This window comes from Halichoeres trimaculatus, unplaced genomic scaffold (assembly GCF_033239565.1).
Source record: "Halichoeres trimaculatus isolate MK-OKI-2021-1 unplaced genomic scaffold, fHalTri1.1 fHalTri1_scaffold_7, whole genome shotgun sequence".
NCBI classification, from domain to species: domain Eukaryota; kingdom Metazoa; phylum Chordata; class Actinopteri; order Labriformes; family Labridae; genus Halichoeres; species Halichoeres trimaculatus.
Genome location: NW_027437185.1, coordinates 32,536,963 through 32,564,136, shown reverse-complemented (window position 1 = coordinate 32,564,136; position 27,174 = coordinate 32,536,963). Strand labels below are relative to the sequence as shown.

The following is a 27,174-nucleotide window of genomic DNA, read 5'->3' as shown; positions in this document are numbered from 1 at the left end:
GATACAAACACAAAACACACTGACAACAACAATCAAAGTGAAACGAGGAAGTATGATATATCATACATTAGAAATTATGCTGCAGTAGCATCATTTCCCATCATGTTGCATGGAGTTAAAGGATTTGTCGTTGTTTAAACACAACAAATAAACATTTATTTGTCGTTGTTGCCTCCATAATTCTGTGTCAAGTTGTTGAACGACATCCCTGATAGTCATGTGCGGTGATCATCCCGGGTAATGAACCCCTTCAGCGACACTGCATCCGCTCTTGTCACTCTATATGCAGCCTAAATGACTGACAGAAGTTTTATGGTTGCTGAGCAACAGCAGCAGGAAGCTTCCAACACACGGCTCCTCCAAAACAAAAGCAGAGTGATGTAACGGCGGTTTGTGTCCTCAGTGATCAGAGGATTTGTTGTCGTGATGATGAGTGGAGTTTATTGGATAAAAAGCAGCTTCCTCATGGAGATGTTTCGCTGAATCTGCAGCGTGTGGATGAAGAACAGTCAGATATTGTCTTGTGTGCAGTTTAAAATGTAATATTTCTGCATAAGTAATTAAGTGAAATAACTCTGCAGGAGACACGTTACTGTGAATTCTCCAGTGGTGTTAATTTCCCTATAATTTGATTTAAATGAAAAATAAATTAATCATCATTTTATTGAGGGACCCCCAGGAGTGACTGCTTTGACCCCTGGAGGTCCCCAGACCCTACTTTGGAGAACCGCATATCTTTAATCTTGCTTGGTTTCTGTGTGTAAACAGATGCGCCCCCTGCAGGCGGCTTTCCCCCACTGCTCCTCCTCCTCCTCCTATACTCCGCTCTGACTCCACGGCTCCTCATTCACTAGAAGATGGCGGACTGCGCTCCACTATTAGATGAGGAACTCTCGTCCTTTGTCTTCAATTACCTGACAGAAAACTCCGGCAGCCAGGTAAGACCTCGGCCTCTTTGGATGCACAGAACCTTGGGCTTTCCACTCCGGGGTTCGTCTTTGCACGTCGCCGGCCGTAGCGCGAGCAATGCCCGCTTGATGCGAGGCTGGCGACCGGCTTGTCAGCAGCATCTCCCTGGCTCAGAGCGAGCCGGTGTCTCTGGCTGAGTGCGTGTGTGTGTGTATGTGAATGTCTTGACGTCTGGCTTTCACGTGTTTTTTGGAGGAAATGTCATCAGCCATGCTCAATGTGGAATGAAACGGATTAAAAACGAGTGTTTATTCCACTGTTGGTGCTGGAGGAGGCGAGCAGCCGGTGTGTTGCTGCTCGGGGAGGATTATTTGGTATGCAGGGGGGCGCTTTGGAAACTTTTGACGCATTCTTGAGGGAAGTTTTAATTTCAGTACCGGGGACTTGGACACGTGGTGCGCCTCTGAACGCATGGACTAAGCCGGAGGACTATTATGATTTCTGACATAAAGATACTAATCCAACGACCAAACGGACTGCTTAGTTCTCAATTTGAGTGCAGAAAAACACATTTGTGTGCATTTTATTCGCGACTTGCGCAGCTGCTTGGATGCGATGCGTTTTGTTGTCCTGTAAAAGCATAAAACAGCGGATGTTTTACAAAAATAGAGACGATACTGCAAAGCATGAACGCTTGTGTTATTTATCCACTCCACTATAAGCGGCTTGAGCTTAACTGAGGATCTCTGCTGGGTATCTGCAGGCTGCTCCGTGCGCTTCAAAGTTGAGCAACTCCCACAGACCATTCCTATCATTTAATGCAAATTGATCCATCAGTTACCTTATGAAAACAATTTGATCAAAGAGTCTGTGTTACGTATCGCTGCCAAAGTTGGTGCGGTTTACACGTTCTCATAACTGTTTGCGTAATCATCCGTCACCAGTTACAAAACATGAGCGTTGTTGGCACGATCATTTTCTTCGACAGAGTGAACACAACAGCAACTCAGCCTGTGTGTGAGGAGCTGTGATGATTACTCATTGTTTGGTAACACACGGAAGATGTTTTGGCACCTAATTCCCAAGAAGCGTCAAGACGCCGAACTTCGTCTGGGAATCTGCGCAATTCTGGGATTTCTCTGTTTATGGCTTTAACGCGCAACACCTGCAAAAAATGACTGTTAAAAATGAAAACACACAACATTTAACTGAATTCGGCGCTCACTCCACCCACCAAGCAGCACTTGTTAAAGCAATATGTGAACTTTTACAACTGGATCCTCTGTTAATCCAAGAATAATCTCCTTCCAAGTACCCCGCAGAGGACGGCAGCGAGTTGTGTTTACCAGTTATAGAAGCAGAGGTTTAATCAAAACAAACAGATGCAATACACATGAAATGCATGCGGAATTATTTAGAAAGATCATAGATGAGCTCGTGCACTTTTCTGCTGTTGGGTGTCACGCGCTTTGTTGTTTACATGACCGTTGAGAGTAAATAGGCAAATTTCCCAAGCAGGTTTGGTGAATTCCCACACGACAGGATGAAACCTGTCTGGATCAATCCCTATCGCCCTCCCAGCTGAGTGAGGAGCCGCGCTTCCGAAATACGCACTGATCACTACCGTGCACTTGTACACAGACCCCCCCCCCCCCCCCCCCCCCCCCCCCCCCCCACCCTCCACCCACCCACCCATCTTCACTGCATCACAGCGTGACGTCAGATTGAATCGTGGATGTTGGTGTCTTTGATTGCACGGTCATCTTGGAGTGTAACGAAGGTGGTGTTGGTGGGTGTGTTTGTATGTATGTGTGTGTTGGTGTGTGTGTGTGTGTGAGGAGCTGGGATCTGTCACAGCTGATTGGCAGCTTAAGCAGGTTAATGCAGTGAGTGGTGGGATCCACAGAGACTGAAGCTATTTATAACGTGCAGCAGTGGCTTGTGCCTTCAGTGCAAACACACACTGACATGTTCGAGAGGTTGATGTGAGGGGTAAAAAAAAGCCCTCCCACGTGGGTGAAAATGCACCAAAACAGTGCACTTTCATGTCATATGACGTCACTAGACTAGTATGACATCATCTTGCTAATTTGCATAAAGAGATGTCTTCATGTTATGATGGTGAAATTGAACATTGGTGTCATCAGGTGCTGCAAAGATACATGGCGCATGTAGGAAATGTGATTTATTTCACATTTAGAGCCATTTCCTGTTAAAGATGGCTTCTTATTGTCACAACATTGTTGGAGAGCATGCAGCTTTACATCTTCTTGGCTTTCTTCGTAGACCTGTGACATGCCATACTTTAGCATAAACAAACATTATGATGAAAAGAACATTACACAAATTTTTGGTGTTGCAAATCTTTCAAATTTTAGATAAAAAGTTAAGGTTTAAAGTGAAAGAATATGCCCATTTAATGATTAATCTTTGGCTTTAAAACTTTTTGAAGCTCACAACAAAATGAAATTGGAAGTCAGAGTCAAGAATAGGATATATTGGATGCATTTCTATAGGAGCATGTATGCAGTTAAATTTGCAGCAAAAGCTCCTTTTCCCCCCCAGCTTCAATGCTGAATTGCTGCAAAGTCCTTGAGGGGCACAGAGGGAGAGCCAACCTGAGAAAAGGAACAGAAAAGACGAATTAAAGTGCTCATTATCGCAGCTTAACTTCTTTCTTCTCATGTCATCCGATAAGGTTATCTTTTCTACAAACGCAGCATTAATGTGTTAATATTTACTCAGGGTTATTAGAGCTGCATGGTGGTTTGCTCTGGCCCTCTTTATCTGTGTGTGTGTGTGTGTCTCTGCTGCCCGCCCCTGCCGGCTGGTTATTGTAATACTACTCTATCCTCGTGACTGGGGTTACAGAACAGGGCTGCTGCAGTCATGTGAGTTGTAGTGGAGGGAGGGAAGGAGGGGAGGGAGGCGTTACCCGTGACGTAGAGCGGTGACAGCGGACCCTCCCCCCTCTTCTCCTCCTCCTCCCAACATGTGACCGTTTCCCCGTCTCACTCTACTTCCCTCGCTCTCACTTACACACACACACTGCGCTCATGTTTAATGTAATTTCCTCAGTTTCTACCCTTCACTTAAAACACAATCCTGATGCATCTCCCTGCAAGCTTTCTGCAATTTACATGCAGCTCACATGTGTTTCAATAAAAAGGAAGTACTGCACATGATAGGAGTGATTTAGAAGACAATGATTCTCCTGATCTGAAAAGTTTGTTGCACATTTCAGTAAATCTGAACTCAAAGTAAAATCCTTTTTTTTTTTCTGATCAGTTATCATCTTTGGCTGCCAAGTTAGCTCAAACCCAAGTTCATTAACCGCCACCTCTTCTCTATTCGTGCCTAAAAACTGCCGTGTGGTTTCAGAATGAATGTCATGCCGCTCTTTAACACACCACATGCTCCTCATTCTCTTTGCTCAGTTAATTTTAGCCTGTGTTAGATATAAGTTTTATGATGATTATTAAGATTAAAGTCAATATCTGAAACATTAGGAGGACTTTGAAAGTGATTTCAAAGATAAGGATTTACAAACTGGTTGAGTTCGAAGTAAGTCACCCTGTTATAAATCCTTCAATTTGTTTATTGGTGGTTTGGCAGTTGATAGTAAAGTTTTATGAGTCAGTTGCATAATGGTTAGGTGTAAAATCTGATAGTGCGGACTTTAATCCAGGTTACTACGATTCAATATCAAGCTTGTGGTGATGATCTACTGCTAGCTAGCTAATTAGCTCTTAAACAAAAGGGTATTTTCAACTACAGGAACTGAAGTTTGAATTTACTCCCGGTTTAAAGAATGACCCTGTTAACTGGAAACCTTCGAAGGAATGAGTCAGAGGATATCCAGTTTACAACAGGTGTTCAAACAGAAGAAGTCTTTGGGAATGCATCCTAGTTTGGTTTTTCTATTGAATTTCCTACTAGGAAGTTGAAGGATGTAAACAGTTATAAAGCTCCTGTTATATTCTGTTTATTTTAGAATTTCCGACTAGTGTTTGTCACAATTAATCAGCCGTAAACATAGTATTATTCTATGTTTATAAAAATATATTGTGCTGTTATGGCAAGATTTTCTGACTTGGCAACTGGAACCCTTTTAACTCGGAGATGCCGTTATTCCCACTCTCAACTTCCCAATTCAGATATAAGTGGAACACAGCATAAATGTGTCAAAACATCCTCAATTTAAATACATTTGAGAAGGATGCGTGCAACTGATTGTCGTCAATCAACAGGGCTGATCTCTGCCGTCTTCATGCTAAGACAACAGAGCGGTCCAGTGTTTCACCAGTTGTGTTTCAACAAATCCATCTGCAGTGAAATGAAGCATGATCAAAAGCAGACTGAATGTTATCCTGAAAGGTCTTTGTGGTTGTCTTACTGCCCTCTACTGGTTCGGAGGTGTTTTGCAAGTGTCTTTATTTACTCTAGTCACAGTTACATGAGGAGTTTTTCGTCTTTCCGAATGTAATCTTTCTGAATGACTTTTCCAAAAACAATCGTAAACATGGAAAGGAATATTCCAATCTTTGGTCTATAAGCACCGCTATAATCAAACAGAGTAGTCAATGGGGCATGCGCAAACAAACGTAAACACATCAAAGAGTGTCTCTAGTTGCGTCTTACGTCAACTTTCCGTTTGAGTGGATACATGATACCTCAATTGGTTTGGGGAAAGGAATACTCCACCCCTGTGAAAACTGATTAAATCTCCATTCAGATTGGCATTTTTCTTTCGGAATGAGGTGTATACAAAGGTTAAATTCTTTCTGTTTGAGCAAATAAACCGAATGCAAGTGAAATATTTGGGTCCATGAATATGTGGCTAGTGTCTTTGGTCTGCAATTGCAATGCAGACAAACACTGGGCCACAGGAACCATGTAGATCCTGGGAATGTTTTATGTAGACCCAGTTATACCTGTTTTTTAGTTTCAGTTTTAACAGATTCCAACATATTTTACAATCCCCTAAAAGAAATTCACAAGAACAGCAGCTGTCAATTATCGCTAAAAGTTGACGTAAAACCTCCTTTTTAACCTCTTCTAGTTAGTTACTGAAAACAAAACTTTTCAGAAAAAAGAGGACTTGATCACAAGGCAGCCCAATGATATCTACAAATCACCACAACAATCAGACGTGAGAAACATTTCTACCAGGTGTATTAATTTTTTTAAGTTTGACCGCAGCTCATCTGGAATGACTGCGAGATAGATTTTTTAACCTATACTGCAGCCAGCCACCAGGGGGAGCAGTTTTGTGGAGACCTCACTTCGAGCTGAGCTAAATGATGTCTATTTTTTTTTACAGTCTTGGTTTGTTTTTGTATTTCTTTGTTTTTTTTTTTCAGTGTGAGGTTGTTTGATGGTAATTTTTTGGTTTTGTGAGGGGGAGTGTGTTCATTAGTGTGTGGTTAATTGTTGGATAGGGGGTGGAGACATGAGGTGATTTTCTTTTTTTTTAAAGTCACCTGTCATGGCTTGTGTGGCCTGAATGAGGGTTGAGCTGGGTCGTCGTATTTTTTGTTGACCGTCATATCCTTTAAATCTTTTCTCGTTAAAATCAGTTTGCTATGATTTCGATTATTTAGAGCAATAAAAGGTCAAGCGTTTATCCTCAGATGTGAGTGATTGTTTGATATCAACAAGTTGGATGTTTTACCAGGCCGAACTTCAGCCTCTTGGCAACTTTTTTTGTTTCTCAAAAGTTTCTACAATGCCTGTAAAGAGGAAAAAAACTTGTGTCTGTGGGATCATAATCAGCTGCCAGCTTTCACAATCCTTAGACATGTTGCACCATAAGAGGTCATGAATGTAGTACTCAATTTTTGTGACACTACAAAGTTATCACACAGTTGTTCCTCAGTGAAGTGTGTGTCCCAGACTCTGTCCAGCTCTAATCATTGACCGGGTGTCCAGGACCTGTCTGGGTCCATCCACGGGATTGAGTCTGGGAAGATCAGGCCGACTCAATGTCAGTCAGTGACATCCTGCTGTAACAGGACACAACCAGCCACAGGGCATATGCTAGTAAAATATTAGCCGTGTCTCGTCAGTTATTCCGCGCTGCCTCCAGAAGTTGAGCAACATTACTCCTAAACAGAGAGTCACATGCGAGGTCAAGTGCAGGGAGCTGAGAAATATCCTTATCAGGAAGATACACACGCTGTGGAATAACGCTTTCTGGTCAAGTTTGCTTTGAAGTCCTGTGAAAACATGGAGGTGAAATGTCAAGCAACAGATTCCTCAGAGGGAACGTTAAATATTAATGTGCAACCAAGTTACCCTGCTCCAACATGCTGCTGAGAAAGGTGTTAGCATTTCAAGAAAGATCCAAAAACTGCATCCAGACTTTGATTTGTAGCTCTTTAATCCCCTTCACATTCATCGAAGTTGAAAATAACCACAGGAAGAAGAGTCCAAGGCTGAGGCAGAAACAAGAGATGAGTCTGATGTTGATTAGTGATTGAAAAAGTTTGGAAACAAATCCCAGGAACATTTTGTTCCCAGACAACAACTTCAAATTACTTCCATGTTTGCCCCCTCCAATCCCCACGGTGCATGCCATTATGAAGTAGCCTCATCAGGACCAAACTGAAAGCGTTAATCGTGTCTCTAAAACGATGCCTACACGTTCAAATGGGAAACTTAATAAAGCTTAAAGCCATTACGACCGGCGGTGAAGCCCTATAGAGCCTCATACTGTCAGTCAGCACTTTATCCTATAACCAGGATGCCTCCCACGCAGCAGGCGGTCAACTCTCAGCCTCGACTGTCACATGATCCATCGGAAGTCACACAGTCCCTTACTGACCACATTACACTAAACCAGCCTCAAAACGCAGCTAAACTTAGCCTGCGAGCAGACAGGAGCATTACCCTCCTGATCTCTGCAAATAAATCCACTTTAAATTGGACGGTGACAGTAGAGTGAAGGATCCGGACAGCCAGGTAGGCAGGCAGACAGACAGGTGTATAAATAAAAAGGCTTTGAAGTTCCTCCAGAGAGTGATGGATGCAGGTGTTATTGGCAGGGACTGGGCTCTGACTGTGCCAGGGACAGACAGACACACTGACTGCGATATTTCATCCTTCTCTGTCCTCTGATTTTGGCTTTTTGTTGCCTCTGTCCTACTTTTTCTTCCAGGCTTTCTCGCCTCTCGTTGCCTCTTTCATCCTCATTTCTGTGTCATCATCCCTCTCCCTGTATCTCTTCTTGTCTGTCTTGAGTCGTGATGTGCTGTGCTGCAGTGCAATTTGTTCTGCTTGCAGCCTTGCAGTGACTCACCTGTCCCTTCTGTCACAGAGTACAGAAAACACACACACACACACACACACACACACACACACACACACACATGCTTGTGGTCGTGAGTGAGCAGTACTTGCAAAAAACACACAAAAGCCTTTACAGTATATAGTAGAGTGTGTGTGCAAAAATCTTTGTAATTTTTGCAAATATGCTTCATGCATCGAAACTGAATCAGGAAGCAACATTTGCAGCTCTAATCCACCTTTTTGGCCTTCTTGAGGTCCTTTATCAGACAATTTAGGTTTTTCTTTCCTTCCATTGTTTCTTTATAAGAACATACACTGCTTAGTGAAGTAAGCAACACGATGCAACAACTGTTTATGCTTAAAGAATAAGTCAAGATTGCATGAACATAGACCAGTCCTTTCAATTTTAGAATAAATAGAGATGTCCATATGACATATATTATCACATAACATAACATAACTCAAAAAGAAACCAATGTCTCATAATGAAATTTTTAGGAAATGTTCAAAATGGGATAAGGAAGAAGTGATTCAATTTTGGAGGTGGTCCGGATCACTGTCTCAATCCAGGACGTTTTTAAAGGATTCTTTATCATTTTGAGATAGGGCAGTTTTCACCATATGTGTATATAACTCCACCATAAATGGTCGAATTGCTTTGCAAAACAACACAAGACAAAGTCACCATAACTTCTGACAGATGTAAAAGTACGATCCAGATCCTGGCAATATTCTGGATACTAAGATCCGGAAAATGAAATATGCATGGGTCATCAGAATTTTTAACAGTGTCAGGAAACAAATTATCGTACAAACCTGCAACTAACACCAAATTGTAGCAGACAGTCTGCTGAAAGGAAGTATAACATTAAAGTCGGACTAAAGTGTTGTGTGGGGGAACACCCATCTCTTCTTTTAGAAGCTATTTCATTTGATTTTGCTTGCCCAAATAGTACAAGAGTTACGGTAATGAGAATGGCCTGCATCAGCTGTTGCTTGTGGTTGGAACATCGTTGCACTTGGATTCCTTTAAGGGCATTTGTAAGATTAAAATCTTACAAAGATTTACCTTTCTGATGGGTTTTACAGAAAAACAACCAAGGAAACAAATTTTCAAGATGAAATTATAGTCAATTGAACTTTTTGATGTTTTTTTTAATTATTAAAGAAACATTAAAATTTGAAAATTATTTATTTTAAAAATCAAGGGTTGCAGTGACTGCTGTAAAGATTAACTTTGCTGGGCCCAGAATGTGAAACTTGTACTGGGCCAGCATAACTTTTAACACTGTCAGGAAACAAGTTATCGTATTGACAGTGTGCTGAAAGAGAGTATAACATTAAAGTAAGACTTAAGTGTTGTGTGACAATCATTATGTGCTTGGTGGAGGTCTGTGCTTTTTGAGTGCTTTTTTTATCATATTAAAAGTCTCCCTATTCCTTAAATTAAAAAATGCAAAACTCAGTTTCAGTTCGGCGTGGGATTAAGTCAACTATGAGGGAAGTAAGGAAGAATAATCTAGCACAGACTTCACTCCTCCTGATTGAAATGAGCTGCGATAGCGTCATTTGAATGACGTCTGAAGAACAGGGAACTTAAGTTTTGATGAGATTACAGATCTTGGAGGTTTAAGGCTTCAGAGAGGAGAATGAGAGCCAGAGGCTGAGATATCAAAGTGTTTGCAGTTTTCTTTTAGAGACTGAACAGTTGTTCCCATTGGTAGCGGTGTTAGATTTACAGCTTACATGTTGCTTTATTGCATTTGCCGTGTGTGAAGATGAATGGTGAGGTGTTAAATCGATGAAACAGACACATCTTCACCCTGTGATTGCTGCTAAATTGACTCCGCTGCGGCTAACGTTTCCTTTGCTTGTGGTTGCTGTGGAGGTGCAGGGTTGAAATCTGTGACTGTGCAGGTGTAGGTAACTGTAAATCTGTGTAAGTGTGTGTGTGTGAAAAGAAGACACATGGAACACAGCTTCTTCCTCCTAAATCCCTCTGAGGTTCATCAGGCATCCGGCTTAGATGCAGACCCACTTCCCAAGAGGCCTTCATGTGTGTGTATGTGTGTGTGTGGGCCTGTAAATGCAGATCATAAACCGCATGCATGTTTCCCATGGTATGCTAAGCTAACGTGCTAGCAGAGAAGCAGGTGAGAGGTCTCTGAATAATTAATTGCACGGTGATTCGTCAGCTGCTCTCCCAGATCGGCCTGGCAGCAGAGGCCCCAGCTAGCACCAACTTCACACACACACACACACACACGCACACACACACTCTCACATTAGAGGCTGAATGATTTCTGGATTACACAAGAATGATTTTCTCACTCAGAGTTGAGATTGCAGTTATCTCTTTCTGTGCTCAGAGGAAACCAATTTTCATAAAGAATAGTTCCTCTGTAATCTGATCCTTTCTGCTCTGCTGATGTCATGCATAAGGCTGCTGTTGTTAATAAATGTGTGTGTGTGTGGGTGTGTGTGACTGTATGGTAAAGCACTCGGTATGTTCCTGTGAAAGTTATGGTGTTGTGCAACATGGAAGCTCTGGTTTTTGATGAAAGCTCATGTAAAGATGCTGTTTAACTCCAACCTTTGTCTCTTGTCTGCACAATACTCATCATTTTCTCTTCCTGTCAAAGTAAAAGCATGAAGAGCTAAAAACTAAGCTTTAAATGCTCTGCTTAAGCCACATGTATGTGTTAGGAATCACTCCTGAAAAGCTCATGTCCTTTGCTTTCAGGAGCCTTTAATTTTTTTTTCTTGCCCAAATAGTAGAAGAGTTACGGTAATGGGAACAGCTTGCATCAATCGTTGCCTGTGATTGGAACATGATTTCACATGGATACTTAAACTGTACCATAACACCCGGGGTATCACTGTAAAGCTTATCTTCTCTTCTTTACTTAGCCATTTGAGTTTTCTTGCTAGCATCATTTGAAGCGCACTAAGAAAATGCTCAACCTTGCTGTGGATTTTTTTGCTGCTCTTCTACATTTCTTCCTCACATGCCTGAATTGTTTTAGTTCCTGTCCACATGGGGATCTCTGACCCAAATTACAACTTGAACGTGAGGAACCTTGCAGCTTTTATAACTAATAGAGCAAGGGTCTCCTTTCAAAGGAGCCATTTTTTCTCAGCTCACCTGGATTAAAGTTATTCTGGGGCCACAAAATCTACTTTATCTTCACAATAAGACTTTAAAATGTAAAAAAAAATCTATGCATAGTTAAAATCCAATGAATAAAGACGTTTTTTAAATTTATAAAACTGTACATGTAATTTCTTTGATTTTTTATTTTTAAGCAATGTGCAAAAAATATACCACAACTTAAAAAAATTGAATAAAAAAATAGTAAAAAAAAAAAAAGTAAAAAAAAAAAAAAAAAGAAAAGAAAAATGGCAGACTTAATAAGAATTGAAATTTTAATCAGCAAAAAAAAGCTAATATTTTCCAAATGCCAAAAATTAAATGAAATTAAATATCTCTGTAATTCCCTTCCAATATATAAATAAATGAATTTAAAAAAACACAAATTTTGGAGAAATTCTTAGAAAAATATGAAATTGTAAAAATTATGCAAAATTTAAAAAAAGAAATTCCAGAATTAAATAAAATTTTCAAAATTCTTTATTTCAATAATATTTTTAAAAGCTACAAGGGACCACTGCAAAGAAGTCAAAGAGCTGCATGAGGCTCCAGAGCCACAGGTTGAAGACCCTTGCTATAGAGGGAGAAACGATATCCAGTTCAGCTTACTGAGCGTCATCACCCCTCATCCTGATTCCCATCCCTTTAATCACTCCTGTCTGCCCTATATGCTGCACAGCGAGGCTACGGCAATGCTAACCTTTAGCCTGCTTCCTAACACAGGGATAAACAGGGCCATGAAGGCTTACTGAGCAGCATGGCTCAGGGCCAAACACAGCTACGCTACACTTCTTCATTAGATTGGTTTCCAGGAGCGAGGTTATATCAGGCTGCACCTGAGCCTCGTTTCTGCTCCTCTCTGCCCTTATTTGGACTTCCTAAGATGCTGCTCTTTGATTCTGCAGCCAGGTGCCGTCCCAGGACGTCCCTCTAATCACACCTTAACTCAAGCAGCTCATGGTTTTGTAACTGTCTAGTAACAGATGTGACATTTTTGAGAATTATCCAACCCTAACTCCTCAGAGTGTGGTAGGGAAATAAAAGCCGACAACCAAAGGGAACAGGAGGAGTCAGAGGTCACGGTGTCAGCAAAAAGAAACCGATCTAGGATCAGGACACACTCAGTGCAGGTCTTTGTAGACTGGGAGCTGCAGCACTGCTCTCTGCAGAACTTTCCAAAGCGTCCCCTGAGGTGGAGCGGCACTCAGCCGTGCAAAGCGAGCAACACGCACAATGGCTTCATTGCGTGTTTTACAGCGAGGCAGCGAGAGCAGATATGGTTTGATGAAATGAGAAAGAGAAACAGCAAAGGCAGAGACCAGGGAGAGACTTATTAGGTATTCATCGTCTTCCTTCTGCTTTTTTAATTTATATGAAAATCTATTCAGCTCGTCACCGTCTTCCAGGTTGTTTCTCACCGTGACTAAAAGCAGAGAGGATCTGAGGATGTAAATTTCTCTTTCTCCTTCTCCTGGATGTGAGTAGTTTAAGAAAAGATGATGTGCTTAACAGTCTCAGCTGTGATCCAGATATTACCTTTCATCACCGTTTCTTATCTTATGTTTAAAACAGACACTGAGTGAACCTAAAACCTACAATTAAACCATCACATGCATATTATCCAGATTTAGCTTCTTGTTTGCAAAAATGATGTTACTTTGGGTGTTTAACTGAAAACTTTCCACTGTTTTGGAAATGTGCTCACCTTGTTGTATCATGGAAGACCTCCAGACCTCTAGAGGGCGCTCTTTTAACGTACAAACCAACTGTTTTCAGGGTCTCATGTTAACAATACATCACTGATTAGAAGCGATGTTAGAATAAGAACCAGGAAAATTTTATCTACCCTGTACAGTGGGTTGTATCCTGATGACGCCACGTCTTTTTGAGGTCTGACTTTGAGTTTTGCAGAAATCTCCAGCAGGTTGGTCAATGAGCCGAATGGTTGCGGAGCTACCAGCTTAGTGGGCTAGCTAAAATCTCCAATTCCATCCTGAAAATCAGTAAAAAAACATCCCACATCATGCCCAAAAGTGAAAAGCATTTAAAAACTAAAACCAGATAAAAACTGGACATTTTTTTGTAAGAAAGTCTGAGTGTTGTTTCCTTCTACATCAACATGTTTTGGTTTTTGTTTGACCCAGTAGTGTCAACTATTTGACCAATAGAAGAGCTGCTCAGCTTGTTTTTGTGCTCCTCTTCCTTCCCTCTAATTTCCACGAATGTTTTTCCAGAAAAGTTCAAAAGCTTGTGACTAAAACCGGTAACCCTCACTGAATAAACTAGTTTTAAAGTCAACAACCTCTCTGATGTTATCTGTTTTTAGTGACTGTTTTGTTTTTTGACGCCTGTAGCTGGCAAATATTTATCTTCTGGTTTAATTATACACTTCCTGTGTTTGGGGGACTGGATGATGAAACATTGTCACCTTTATAAACCACTAGTCAGCGAAACAAGCAGTAATTAGTTTCATTACTGTGTGTCTGAAATGTTGCTCATGTGTTGTGTTGAAGTCCTGGTGGTCAACGGCTACTTTAATGCTCTACTACCTGGATGTAAACGAGCACAAAATACAAGTTTTATGTAGTTGTGTCTGGTTACACCCAATGAGAGGGGACAAGGAAGCAGCACAGGCATGAGGATGTTAACCTGGAGTCAGGTGTTGCTAGCTCTGCTAGTGTTAGCCACGCTCTGCAAATCAGTTTGGCTGACTTTGAACCAATGTCTGGTTGTGTTACACGAATCGTGCTGAGTTTGGATTGTTTTCTGTTTGTTTTCTGATCTTTAAACTCATCATCTGGTGTGAATTTAAGAAATTAGATCAGTTTTTGTTGTGTCTTAGGGTGAAATATGAAAGTTTTGACGCCCAGTGAGCTAAAATTGAAGAAGAAACAGTCCAGACTTGGTGTTAAAAGAGACAAATCACGTATTAGAGTCTGGTCTGTTGTTTTTCTCAGAAAGAAACAGATTTCAGATGAGGCCGTGCGCTTTGTTTACCATCGATCAGGCTGTATGAGCTCAAAAGATCAACGTATGGGCTGATGGTTTTGCTTTAAAGGAGAAATGAAGTGCTCTCATGCTGTATTACACTCTCCTCTTAGCATGTAAGATGACATACAGAGGCTCAAGATGAGTGTAAATACATCTTCGTGCCTCATCTGAAACCCTCGTCACGTCTCTTCCTCTCCTCCTCATCCCTGCACAAACGATGTTTGCATGTACCTGTGAGTGTGTGTGTGTGTGTCATCTGTCCTTAGCTAACCTTTGCTGGCAAATTTGTATTCATCACAGGGACCCTGTTGCTGTATTGATAGTGTCAACATGAGCGTGAGGCTGTTTGTCATTCCACGCACATACACACACATACACTCTCACACACACACACATGGCAGCTTTGTGGAACACCTGAGGGAGATAGGACGGGGTTGAAGGAGAGGGAATCCAATCTCACCCAGCAGCAGCTCAGGGCTTTGTAGGGAGGTGTGCGGAGGCCCAGCGGTCGCCGAGCGAGCTGGCTGCCCTATTTCTTTCAAGCTCTCCTCCTCTGTTACCTGATTTATCACGGGGGCAGCCGCCAGGGAAAAGTCTTATTTTAAAACAGAGAGGAGCGTGCAGAGAGGGGCCGTGTCTCTGTTTGAGAAATCTGATGAGATGAAAGGAGATGCTGATAGCGCCGCGACATGTCGGAGCTTCACAGAGCCTGATGTCAGCCACCGCTGCACGTGTGAGCGGGATGTGGCGTTTGATGCATGTTGGAGATTTTGTAGGCGGGAGGGGCTGGATGTTGGGGATTGCATAGCGTTAAGCAGCAGTTATTACTGCTTCATTCAAACAGTGAGATGGATTTTTTAGAATTAAACTCTTTTTTTTTAAACAGTTTTTTGCACAAAAGATGTCAAAAACACATTTTAATGCATCTGTGTTAGTTTCTGCAGCCTTCTCCACAGACTTAAGTTTTGGAAATAAACTCCTGAGGTCTGCGCAGTAGAGACTGCAAGGGGTTCTGGGAGAATCTGGGTGGAGCTGGATGACAAAAATCATATATTTTTTTCTTTTGAGAGTCTTATCACTTCTTGACTCTACCTCCAGACATATTTTACAATCCCCAATTAAAATACACATGAACGACAGCTGTCAATCATCGTTAAACCTTACATAAAACCTTGTTTTTAACCTCTTATAACAAATGAAAACAAAAATTTCAGAAAAAAATAGGACTTGAATACAAGGTAGCCAAATGATATCTTCAAATCACCACAACAATCAGATGTGAGAAACATTTCTACGAGGTGTACTAATTTTCTAAAGTTTGACCACAGCCCATCTGGAATGACTGGGGAGTCGGATTTTTTGACCTATACTGCAGCCAGCCACTAGGGGGACCTCAGTTGAGCTGAGCAAGTTGACGTCCATTTTTTTTTACAGTCTATGGTGTCACATATCTGTTGGGTAATGTATTTAATAGCAATTTTGCACCAGTTTTTGTGCCGTAATTGGATTTCATAGGTTTTTTCATTCATTCTTTTTACTAAATTGCTGCCAAAGGCTTCAGATGGCACTCAGTTTGCATCAAATTCAGGATAAAATATCTTTGTTCACAACAACTTAGACATGTTATCATCTGTCTTATGTTAAAGCTCATTTTTCACTTGAAAAAAATGGTTTCTTATCAAGTGTTTTTGTCTTATTTTCAGCAGAAAATGTCTTTTTAGACTTAATGTGAGCCACATTCACCTGACCAGCCCAGAAAAATGTCTTATTTCGAGTTATTTACTCGTATCAAGTAGGGATAGGCCGTTTACCGGCCGGGCCTATATTTGGCATTTTGAGGCATATCGGCATCATTTTTTTAAAATCTGACGGCCGATAAGAAACAAATTTAAAACTGTGTTGTTGCAGCTCTGATGCAGCTACATTGCTGTCTGCAGCCTATACTCAGTCCCCAGCACTGTCCCACCCACAGTACCATCTGATTGGTTACAAGCAGAGCCATGGCTTTGGAAAGAGCCAATCAGCAGTGCAGTTATTACAGTTATTGCAGTGACATTGAAATTTTGGAAAACTTTATTTACTGTAGAAAACTTTGGCTACTTATTTTTTAAGTTTTAATTTAACTTTATAAAACATGCTGTGTGTGTTTAATAAACTCATGCTTAAAGGTTTTTAAATTAAATTGAGTGTTGGAGTCTGTATTGTTGAAAATTTTGAAACTAATACTTTCACTTTGACTGCAAAATAATATTGGCTTCCAATATCGGTTGTCGGCCTCCTTTAATATGGAATCGGCCTGGAAATATCCACAGTTTTCTTGTTCCATTGGCAGATGTTTTCACTTGTTACAAACAAATCAGACCTCATTTTTGTCTTTGAATAACTTGAAGCAAGACATTTTTCTGGGCTGATAAGTTGAATGTGGCCCACAAAGAGTATAATAGGACAATTTTACTTAAAATAACAAAAAAAACTCTTGATAAGATTTCAGTTTTTGCTGTGTTTGTCCTCAGGTTGAGAAAGTTATCAGTTATTCTGTGACTTTGTGGGTTTGTGCTGATGTCTACTGAGTTTAAAATGGGTTAATGTTTAATTACTCCTCTAACAAGACGTGAATGTTGAGTTAGATATCCTCTCCCATGTCTCTGTGTAACACAGAGCTTGTTCTCCGTCCACCACGGCTGAGAAATCAGACTTTGACACGTTCTGCGGTTGTTAAATTGAGACTTTGACGCTGAGTAACGCTGCAATAAAACCCAGAAGATGAATGGGAGCTGCGCGACAAATGGAGGTGTGAATCGCCGCCCGCCGATATTGGTTTGGGCTCCGTCACGGCCCACAGCGTATAGGTCCCCCTCCGTCTCTCTGTCTTTGACATTTTGCCAGTGTTTTGGCTGGGGCTCGGCCCGTCTTATCCCCCAGACAGATCGAGTTGTAAAGATGTCTGGACTGTGGATGGGCAAGCACCCAACTGCACAAACACACATCATCACTCCCACAACACTACAGCCTGCTGGACCAGGGAGGTGACACACACACACACACACACACACACACACACACACACACACTGGTAGACTGCCAAACAAAACGTATATAAACCAATAGGTCTTAATCCACGGGTCCAGCAGGATTACTGTACGTGATTACGACACATGCTGCACACGGTTAGAGATTACAGAGGGTAATGCATGTTCCTAAAGAGGTCTCCTCTGTGTGTGTGAGCTTTTTGCATTCATCAAATACTCGTATTTCACTCACACGTTTTCATCATGCTTGAAGTAGCAGAAATATGAGCTACTGTATGAGAAAAACAGGTGAAACAGGTGGAACAGCGGCTGTGGCTAGAGAACAATTGGTGTTTTGAAGATTATTGGGAAGCAGAAGTAAAACCAGTTGCAATTAAGCATCAAAGGCAGGGGTGAGCTTAATCCAGACCTGTTTGTGTGATTCTGTGTTACATCAGCCACCATTTCAGCTTCTCTTCTTCCCCTTTTCTTTGTGTTTCTTCCGCCTCGTTCTGCCTTAATGCCATCCTTATCCATGTGCAGGAGCAGAAGGAGGTAGAGCGCTCTGTTCCTCTGCTCCTTCCTCCCAGTTCTGGTCTTCTTTTGACATTTTTGGAGCAGTCTAACCCCTAATCAGACAGGCTGTTCTTACATCGAGTAGGCCACCTCACAGAAGGTCAATCCATGTATTTCCTTCAGTTTTTGTTCACATTACTTTCTGGCCTTTGCTTTGTGAGGATGTCTTTGCCATCCTGGAGGTAGTGCAGGGGCTGGAGGCTAGGGTTGGAAACAGACAAGAAAGGTACATTTTGGTTTAGTGAATGGTTTCCTGACCAAAGTCCAACGTGACATGAGTTTCAGGATTTTTTCTGCATTCTTAAAAACTAACTAACAAGTAACGATTTCAGAGATCTTCCTTATTATTTGAGCAATTGTTTTACATTTTATTTTCTTGAAGTCAGGATTTTAGCATTTTAAACCTTGGACTCTGAGTTGATGTGCATTATGGTCAGTCTGTTGTGCCGTCTGTTCTCCTTGTTGACTGCTCTACACACTTGAACTGCCCCTTGGGGACAAATAGATTTTTTCAAGTCAATTCTCTGACTCCAACAAAAGCTCAATGTAACTATAAATAAGTAAAAGTTGTCTTCAACAAAGAAAAGTAGAGTTAAAAGGAAGATCTGTTCTCCAAACAAATGCATGCCTTAAGAAGAGACATGTCTACCACAGAGGGTGATGGTGCTCATGGGAAATGTTGTCTTTATGTCATATTTAATGAAAGGAAAAGAAAAAGCATTCATTCAGTTAGGGATGGGTACCTTTCACGTTTGGTTCCAATGCCCGTACTGTACTTTTTAGTGTTTATGTGCTGAAAAAATATCAATTTGTTTAACAATGGGGCCTGCATGGTGGCGCAACGGTTAGCGCTGCAGCCTTACAGCAAGAAGGTCACTGGTTCGATTCCCAGCTTGGCCGGTGGGCCTTTCTGTGTGGAGTTTGCATGTTCTCCCCGTGCATGCATGGGTTCCCTCCGGGTACTCCGGCTTCCTCCCACAGTCCAAAAAAATGCAACAGGCTAATTGAACACCCTTAATTGTCCATAGGTGTGAGTGTGTCTGTCTATGTGTCAGCCCTGTGATTGACTGGCAACCAGTCCAGGGTGTACCCTGCCTCTCGCCCAATGACAGCTGGGATAGGCTCCAGCCACCCGCGACCCTAGGATAAGCAGCACAAGAAACAAATGATTGAATGTTTAATAATGGAATACAAAAAGTTTTCAATGTAATATATTTATTCTTCAATATATAACCTTACAATGCTGTGTTCATGCCTAGCATTGAAAATCGCCCACTCTTTCGCTCCCTCACAGTCACATAGATGCATTTAGATACCTAAACATAGTATCTTTTTGGTTTTACGTGATTCAGTTGCAGGTACTTTTGGCAGAATTTGGTCGGTACCTAATTTAGTTATCAACGATACCAATTTTTGGTACTTTTTTGTGTTAATGTGGTAATAATTCCTTTTTTTTTTATAAAAACATATTAAAGTTTTTCAATTTCATGTATTTATTCTTTAATCTAAAAACTTGCAATTCTGCCTTCATGTCCAGCATGGAAAATCTTCTACTCTGCCACTTTCTCACAGTGTAGAATTTGGTCAGTACCTATAAAAGTACCTAATTAGGTACCCATCCCTACGTTCAGTTTGTTTACTTTGAGAGTCCAAAATACACCAGCTAAGTCACCAGTCCAGCTCAAATATGTCCCTGCTCTGGCAAGTTGCAGCTGTTTCCCAGCTTGTCTGTAACTTTGTGTTTTTGCTGCTGCCTGTCTCGGCCAGGTCTCCTTTGAAAAAGAGGTTTTTAATCTCAATGGGACCAACCTGGTTAAATAAAGGTTACTGAAACCACCTAAAAGCGCAGAGTGACTTTCAAAATAAAACAAAGCATGTCCAAACCAGATTGTACTTATCTTGACGACAACAACAAAGAGGCATGAGTGGACCAGCCATTGTGCCAGTCAACAGGTTTGAGGTTTTACAGCCCAACATGAACCAGGCTTAATTTTTACTCTCCAAAAATTATGGAAGGAAATCATTCAGAAAACTGGAGGCAGTTTTGAGTTTCTAGAAGTCATAAAAGCAGGAGCAAACGGAGATAAGAGATTGATGTAGAAGCATTAACTTAACGCCCTCGTAGGAAACTTTAAAGGTATGAGTCAGAGGTCTGCAGCCAAGTTTGGTTGTTTAAAGTAGTTGTAGTGGTGTGAGTGGATTCAGAGCAGTAGTTGTAGTGAAAGTTGTAGTAAAGGTCATAGTAGTAGTAACAATAATCATCACATGACTGAGAGGCAGCTTTGTTAGTGTTAGGACGCAGACACAAAGTGTTTATAGTCTAAACAGTGACGGTTGGATTATCTCTGGCCTTTACTACCCAGCCCTCCTCTTTCTGTGAGTGTGTGTGAGAGTGTGTGTGTGTGTGTGTGTGTGTGTGTGTGTGTGTGTGTGTTTGGGGCTCTCAAGGGCACTGGTGTAAATGAGAGAAAAGGTTAAAGGAAATTTCCATGGCATGGTGCTCAAACACACACACACACACACAGACACACACAGATGCCAACATGGCATATAGCTGTAGTAACCAGGTGCCATGGGAAGGCAAGCACCAGCCTGTGCTTCAACTTTTACACACACACACACACACACACACACACACACACACATGGAGTCACACACTGAGTTTCTCTTCTTGTCTGCTTTAAAAGCCATTTGTTGTTATTTTTAGACTTCCTTGGATAAAAGGTGCATTAATGTGTGTGTGTGTGTTTGCCTCAGCAGGGAGTGTGTGTTAAAAATAGGTCCCCTGGCAGAGATGTGTGTGCTCGTCACTGTCGCTCATGTGACCTGTGTGTGACCCTGTCGTTACTTTTAGAGGTGTGTGTGGAACCCCCCACTGTCTGGTGATAACTCGGTGAGGGTCGACTAATCCGATAACTCGTTAATGAAGCGGCGTTTTGTGCGAGTGTGAAATGTAATAACGCTGATTTTGTGATATGCTCTCCTGATAATGTGACGTCATTTCTCTGATAATTCACGATGATAAACACGTCGGGGTGGAGTCGGCTCGCAGCGATCGCTCTGCAGGGCTTAGTGTTGGAAACTTTAGCGGTGCGTGTGTGTGTGTGTGTAATGAGTGTGTGTGTGTGGGTTGAAAGCAAGCAGCAGGCTGCTACCTGCATGGAGAGTGAGAATGTCAGAGAGCTGGGTGAGGCTCCTAATGTCCTTTGGGATGCAAACACAAACACACACAGGCACACACACATATTTACTGCACACACTCGCAGTAAAACAAGCACAGTGATTGTTTCTAACTGGTAACTTTCCACTTTACATCCCATCATGATTTCTCTCCCTCCGCTCATTCATCCCTCGCCTGCTCGTTGACCTACTTCCCAAAGGCCGCTCAGGGTTGCGTGACCACTGCGCTCAGTGCTGCTGTGTTATAGCATGCATTACTCACACATATACTACTCACACATGCATGCATTGAGCTTACGCATGTAAATACAGCTGCACAGCTGTAAGGATTCACTTCATGCATGAGGGAAGAAGACCTGCAGCCTCAGAGCTGTGAAACCAAGCAAACACCCAGCATCAAGAGCGACACGCCGCTCTGAGTGACCGGGAACTCAGTTTGATGATCGATATATTTCTGAAGCCATGGATGTCAGAAACGTGTCCACTTTAGCTCTTTTGGACGTCATGTTGTGATGATTAGTCATCCTTTTCTGATGTATCCAGCCTTGAAGGCTCTTCAAAGACTTTCTGTGTGATCTTAAAACAGTCGGTTTATTATCCACAGCTTAAAACGAGGCTTTCAGCACCAAAGTTGGTTATTTCAAAATGCTGTTTCTCAGTATTTGAGGTTGGGTCAGATTTCCCAGGAGATGAGTGAATTGACTAAGTGAGAGGATAGATCAGTCTTTTTTCTTGAGGGAAAAGATTTCTTAAATTTATTTTGTGGCAACAGCAAGGGATGTCCTTATCTGATACACTTATCGGTAACGTATCTATCACGATTTTTTAGGGTGCCGATCCAATTTAAATTGCAATTCTTCCATATTTACAATTTTTGTGATTTTTAGTTTGCTTTTTTAAAACCAGTTTATGGGAAAAGTTAAATGATGATAATGTCTACAGACTACATCAGGAGTCATATTTTCCCATAAAATGCACATCACGTGAGTCTGAGAAAAACATTTTACCCTCTGCTGGAGAAAAGTGGCAGCTTTTTTCCAATCCAGTTTATAAACAAAAAAATGAAATGAAGAATTTGAATTTGGAAAAAATAATCAACTTTTTGACAAAGAATCCTGATTTTGTCCGCTGTGTGGGACTACTTCTCTTTGGAAAGCAATGATAGTAAAACAGCGTCTTGCAACATTTGTAAAGTGAGTGTTCCTCCAGGAGGTACCAACAGTGCTCACTTTAATACAACCAATATAATTTGCCATTTACAATGAAATCACCCAACGTAGTCCAGGATTTATCAGAGAAATGTATCAGAATCAGATCGGTATCGGCAAAACATATCATGAAAAATTTGGATTGGATTAGATTGAAGGTCAAAAAAACAGTATCCCTGTCTGTCAGCACCAAAGTTGATTATTTCAAAATGCTGTTTCTCAGTATTTGAGGTCGGGTCAGATTTCCCCAGGAGAGAAGTGAATTGGCTAAGTGAGAGGATAGATCAGTCTTTTTTTATTGAGGAAAAAGATTTGTTGGATTTATTTTGTGGGATTAAAAAACACTGGAGAAGAAGAGCAAACAAAAGCGATCTTTACCCTTGCTTTGCATCCTACAAAAATTTGTCTCCAACAACTAAAAGTTGTGTTAAAAAGAAGATCCTCTTCATCTTAAAACATGCTGTATCTTTGTGCCCATTTCGGTTTTTGTTAATGTATTTTCTCTGACTTTTTTGTTTTGTTGATCCTTCTATTTTTTTTAAACAAAACCAAAGAGAAAAAAAGAAGATCCTCTTGCAACCCGATGGAAAGAGTCACAGTTTTTGTTTATCATGGGAAACCACAACCCAATCTGGCCACACGTCTGTCTCTGTATCCTCAACGGGACTTTAAAGATGTTTGTTGACTTAATGATCACATAATCATCCCCCTTTTTTGTCATTACCAGGATAACTCGTCAATTCATAATCCAGTCATTCATGTTTTCATCGCTGTAGACCTGAAATATTAGCAACAAGTCACTTCCAAGCTGTAGTGCAGCTACCAACTACTTAAGCTGGGCTGTAGCTCCAGTTAATGGCGACTGCCATAATGCTTTGCTAGCTGGATGCTAACGTGCTAACTGCAGGTTTGCTAACCTGTAGTAGGAATGGAGAAAGTTAATTTTTTTTATCTTCAGACTCTGTGATCCTGAACTGTTTTTTAGTGTTTTACCTCACATTAAGACCAGTCAGTGAGTTAAATTTGAATTTTATTGTTTAAACGAACAAAATTTAGCCACATGAGAAAAATCTAGCAACATGTAAAAGATCTGCTTTAAAGGCTCCATGACATAATTTATCACACTCAAAACTACCGAACAACAAGCCAATAAACTGCCTTCATCCCAGAGCCAGTTGGCTGGAACTACAATACCCATAAGGCTTTGTTGACACGTTTTAATTTCTACTGGCACAGAGTTATAATTGAGCTTTAAGGTTTCTAATAACTTTATGCAAATGTGATGAAAACATGATCAGGCGTTTATTTTCCTGCTTTGGTAATTTCCTCTTGGATTTTCATCCTCCTGCTTGTTTTCTGCTAGTGCTTTAGGATGAACGGCGACTTTTGTCATGAAGGAGAGTTTTATCATCAGAAATCTCGTCCTCTGTCAGGTATTTCTGCACAGATCTAGGCGGTTATTGATCGCTGCAATCACTTACGTGGGAGCTACCTGTAGGGGGCGCCAGGTTCAGGTCAAAGAGGAAATGATTGTGAATCATCTCTGTCTTATTATTCCTTCTCTCACACCCTCAGTCTGCATGTCTGAATGTCCTGTTCCTCTCACATCCACAAACGAGTGGCGTCTTGTTGATCAAGCTCCGAAAACACCGACACACCCTCGCTGTAGTATGTTTCTCCTCCTTCTCCTCCCTCCTTTATTGTTTCCTCTCAAACACACAGGCTGGGCTGCTGTTGACAGGAAAAATGTCCCCGCTGTGATGCAATATGGGTAATAAGCCAAATTCTTTCATCGTGAGTGTGTGTGAGTGAGTATGTGTTTGAGCATGTGCGTCCTCGGGGCGGCTTTTCTCCGCCTTGAGTGTCTGCGAGAGGTGTTTGTTTTTGCGGTGGAGTGTATAAAAGTGTCTCCGCCTGCTGGACGCTCTCAGAAGAATCATTAAAGAAGTTTTAAACACAGCAGGGTGCACCAGTTTGTCCTGCTTTTATTGCCAATTGTCTGTACAAATCCTCTTCCTGTTGTTTTTTCCTTTTGGCGATGAAATGAATGAGATGAGAGAATGAAAAATACCAACATGTCCGGGAACACAGCCCAGACCAGAGGATAGTCAGTTTGGAAAAAATGCACCAGGATCAGCTCGGTTTCTGAAGCTGTAAGGGGGCGAGCTGAAGGATGACGAACTGGGTTTGGATTGACGTGAGAACATGCAGCACATAGCTGACATGTCTGCCATTCCTGGGTTCTAGCTGCTTTAGCATCTGACACCCTCTGAAACTCTGCAGGGACACAGATACTTTGTGCACCTGATACTTCACTGACTGCCATTTAAAAACAGAAGAAGAAGAAGGTATAAATGCCAAGTAGCTGTAAAACTGTCATAGTCCTGAGAGAGTCAGGATCAGGGAGGGCATTCAAGGCAAAGATACTGTTAAAGATTATTCAAATAAGAGATAAAGATCCATTTAGTGACTGTGCAAAGTTGTTGTTGATTATTTAGATCTACATATTCTTCATCCTCTTCTGTAAAAATCCCTCCTAGAACTTGTTGACGTCACAAAACTCTTTGCTTTGTTTGTTTGTCTGTGAACAACATAACTCAAAAAGTAACGAAAGGATCTTGATGAAATTTTCAGGAAATGTTCAAAATGGGATAAGGAAGAAGTGATTACATTTTGGAGGTGATCCGGATCACCGTCTCGATCCAGGACGTTTTTAAAGGATTCTTTATCATTGTGAGATAGGGCTGTTTTCACCATATGTGTATATAACTCCACCATTAATGGTCGGATTGCTTTGCAAAACAATACAAGACAAGGTCACCGTAATTTCTGACAGATGTAAAAGTATGATCCAGATCCTGACAATATTCTGGATACTACGATCTGGAATATCATCAATTTTCAACACTGTCAGGTAAAAAAATATTGTACAAACCTGCAACTAACAGCAAATTGTTGCAGACAGTCTGCTGAAAGGGAGTATAACATTAAAGTCGGACTTAAGTGTTGCGTGAGGGAACACCCATCTTCTCTTCTTTTAGATGCCATTTGATTTGTTTTCACTTGCCCAAATAGTAGAAGAGTTACGGTAATTAGAATGGGCTGTATCAGGTATTGCTTGTGGTTGGAACGTTGTTGCACATGGATTTCTTAAAGAGCACTTGTAGGATTGGGGCGCCTCCTCTCTGATGGGTTGTACAGAACAACAACAGAGGAAATCTTTTTTTTTAAGACAAAATAATAGACAAATAAACTTTTTAATTCTTTTATTATTAAACAAACGTTCAAAATAGAACATAATCTCTTTTTGAAATCAGGGAAAGTTGCAGTGATTGCCTCAAAGTTGTACTTTGCTGGGCCAGATTAGCATAACGCAAATCCAGAATAGCTTTGTAGAGAGGGCACAACAGAAGGGGAGTGGCTATTGAATTAATTTATTAATTCATTAACTGATTAATCATCAGGTGATTATTGAATAGTATAAATGCTTGAAATTCCAACCCCTGCTTGATCGCTCACTCCAAGCAAACCTCACATGCACTCGCTACAAGCGGCATTTCATTTTCTGTGTTGTGCCGTTAGCTAGCTAGCTTTAGCTTCAGGAAGTCAGGCACGTGACACCTCATGTTTTCTTCTTTTTCTCAGTGCATCTTATTTATTTTTGTTGCCCAAATACTTCCCAACCCAGCATCTTTTGGGGATTTATCATAAATGCATGTTTGTTTTTTGTTTTTCTGCTGCAGAGCTCCTTACTCTATAATCGAGCACCTCTTGTTTTCATCTCTCCTCCATTAGCCGTGCAGTACAGCGTGTCTTTAATGCACCAGCTCCTGCATGCACATCCTAAAGAAACATATCAGCCTCTTGCTTAAAGATTTAATATTTCATAAATAATAAATCAGCTTGAACTGTCTGAGATCATCTCTGTTTGGATATTGATCGTAAACAGGCGATAATGGCTGGATCTGATGGTTTGAAACCTGATTGGTCGATCCGTGGGTTTTTCTGGTACGACACAGACACACCTCTGCATCCACAAACCAACCAATCACAGCAGCTCACTGCTTGCGTTGCGTCTGTCTCACCCTACACACCTCTCTTTCCTGTCACTGCACACCTTTCAGAAACACACACACACACACACACACACACACACACACACACACACACACACACTCTGCTCCTGTGTTCGTCCCTCATGCTTCACGCTCTTCTCCCGGCTCCGCTGCGCTTTGTGCTTTTCTCAGCAGCGCCTGACCTCGTTTCAACTCTCTGCCTCCTTTTATTTCCCTCCCTCTCTGTCTTTCTCCTCTTTTTTTTGTTACTCTCCCTATTTGCTCTCTGGCAGCATCTCTCCCTGCCTCTCTTTTTTCCTCTTCCTCTCCATTTACTGTATTCAATCCTTTCACCCTGTTCCTGATTTGTTTTCGTGCTTTATGATGTCAGCGTTACTCTTTCTCCCTCCTCTGCTCCGCTTCACGTGGATACAGCTCTGCCCTTAGTGTGCAGCTGTCTGCTTTGAGATAGCATCTTCCCACAACGACACTAACACACACACACACCACACACACAGGGTGACAAGTTCAGGTTTCCATTCCTGAGTGATGGATGCCTTGTCAATCAAATGTGGGGTTTGGTTTGATGACACACACACACACACACACACAGAGTCACACACAGGATGAGGAGCACAAACACAGTTAGGGACCGACTGATAGCCAATAGACAGGGCGTGAAATACACGGAGAAGCAGAGAGTCTGGGACTCTTCATGGTCTGATAGCTTATCGATTCCTCTGCAGGTGATTTCAGGAGGAAGACGATTTGGGGGGAGAGCAGGGAAGTCGACAAAGGGGACAGAC

The 27,174-nt window shown here is 41.5% G+C and overlaps 1 protein-coding gene across 1 annotated transcript in view; it reads left to right on the top strand.

Annotated features, from left to right (window-relative positions):
* Positions 1-789: 789 nt before the first annotated feature.
* The window catches only part of ppargc1b (peroxisome proliferator-activated receptor gamma, coactivator 1 beta), a 134,369-nt gene continuing 107,984 nt past the window's right edge, over positions 790-27,174 (top strand). The window contains exon 1 of the mRNA XM_074673839.1: positions 790-938. Coding sequence (XP_074529940.1) covers positions 858-938 — 81 coding nt within the window. The 5' untranslated portion in view covers positions 790-857. The remainder of the gene's footprint in view (positions 939-27,174) is intronic.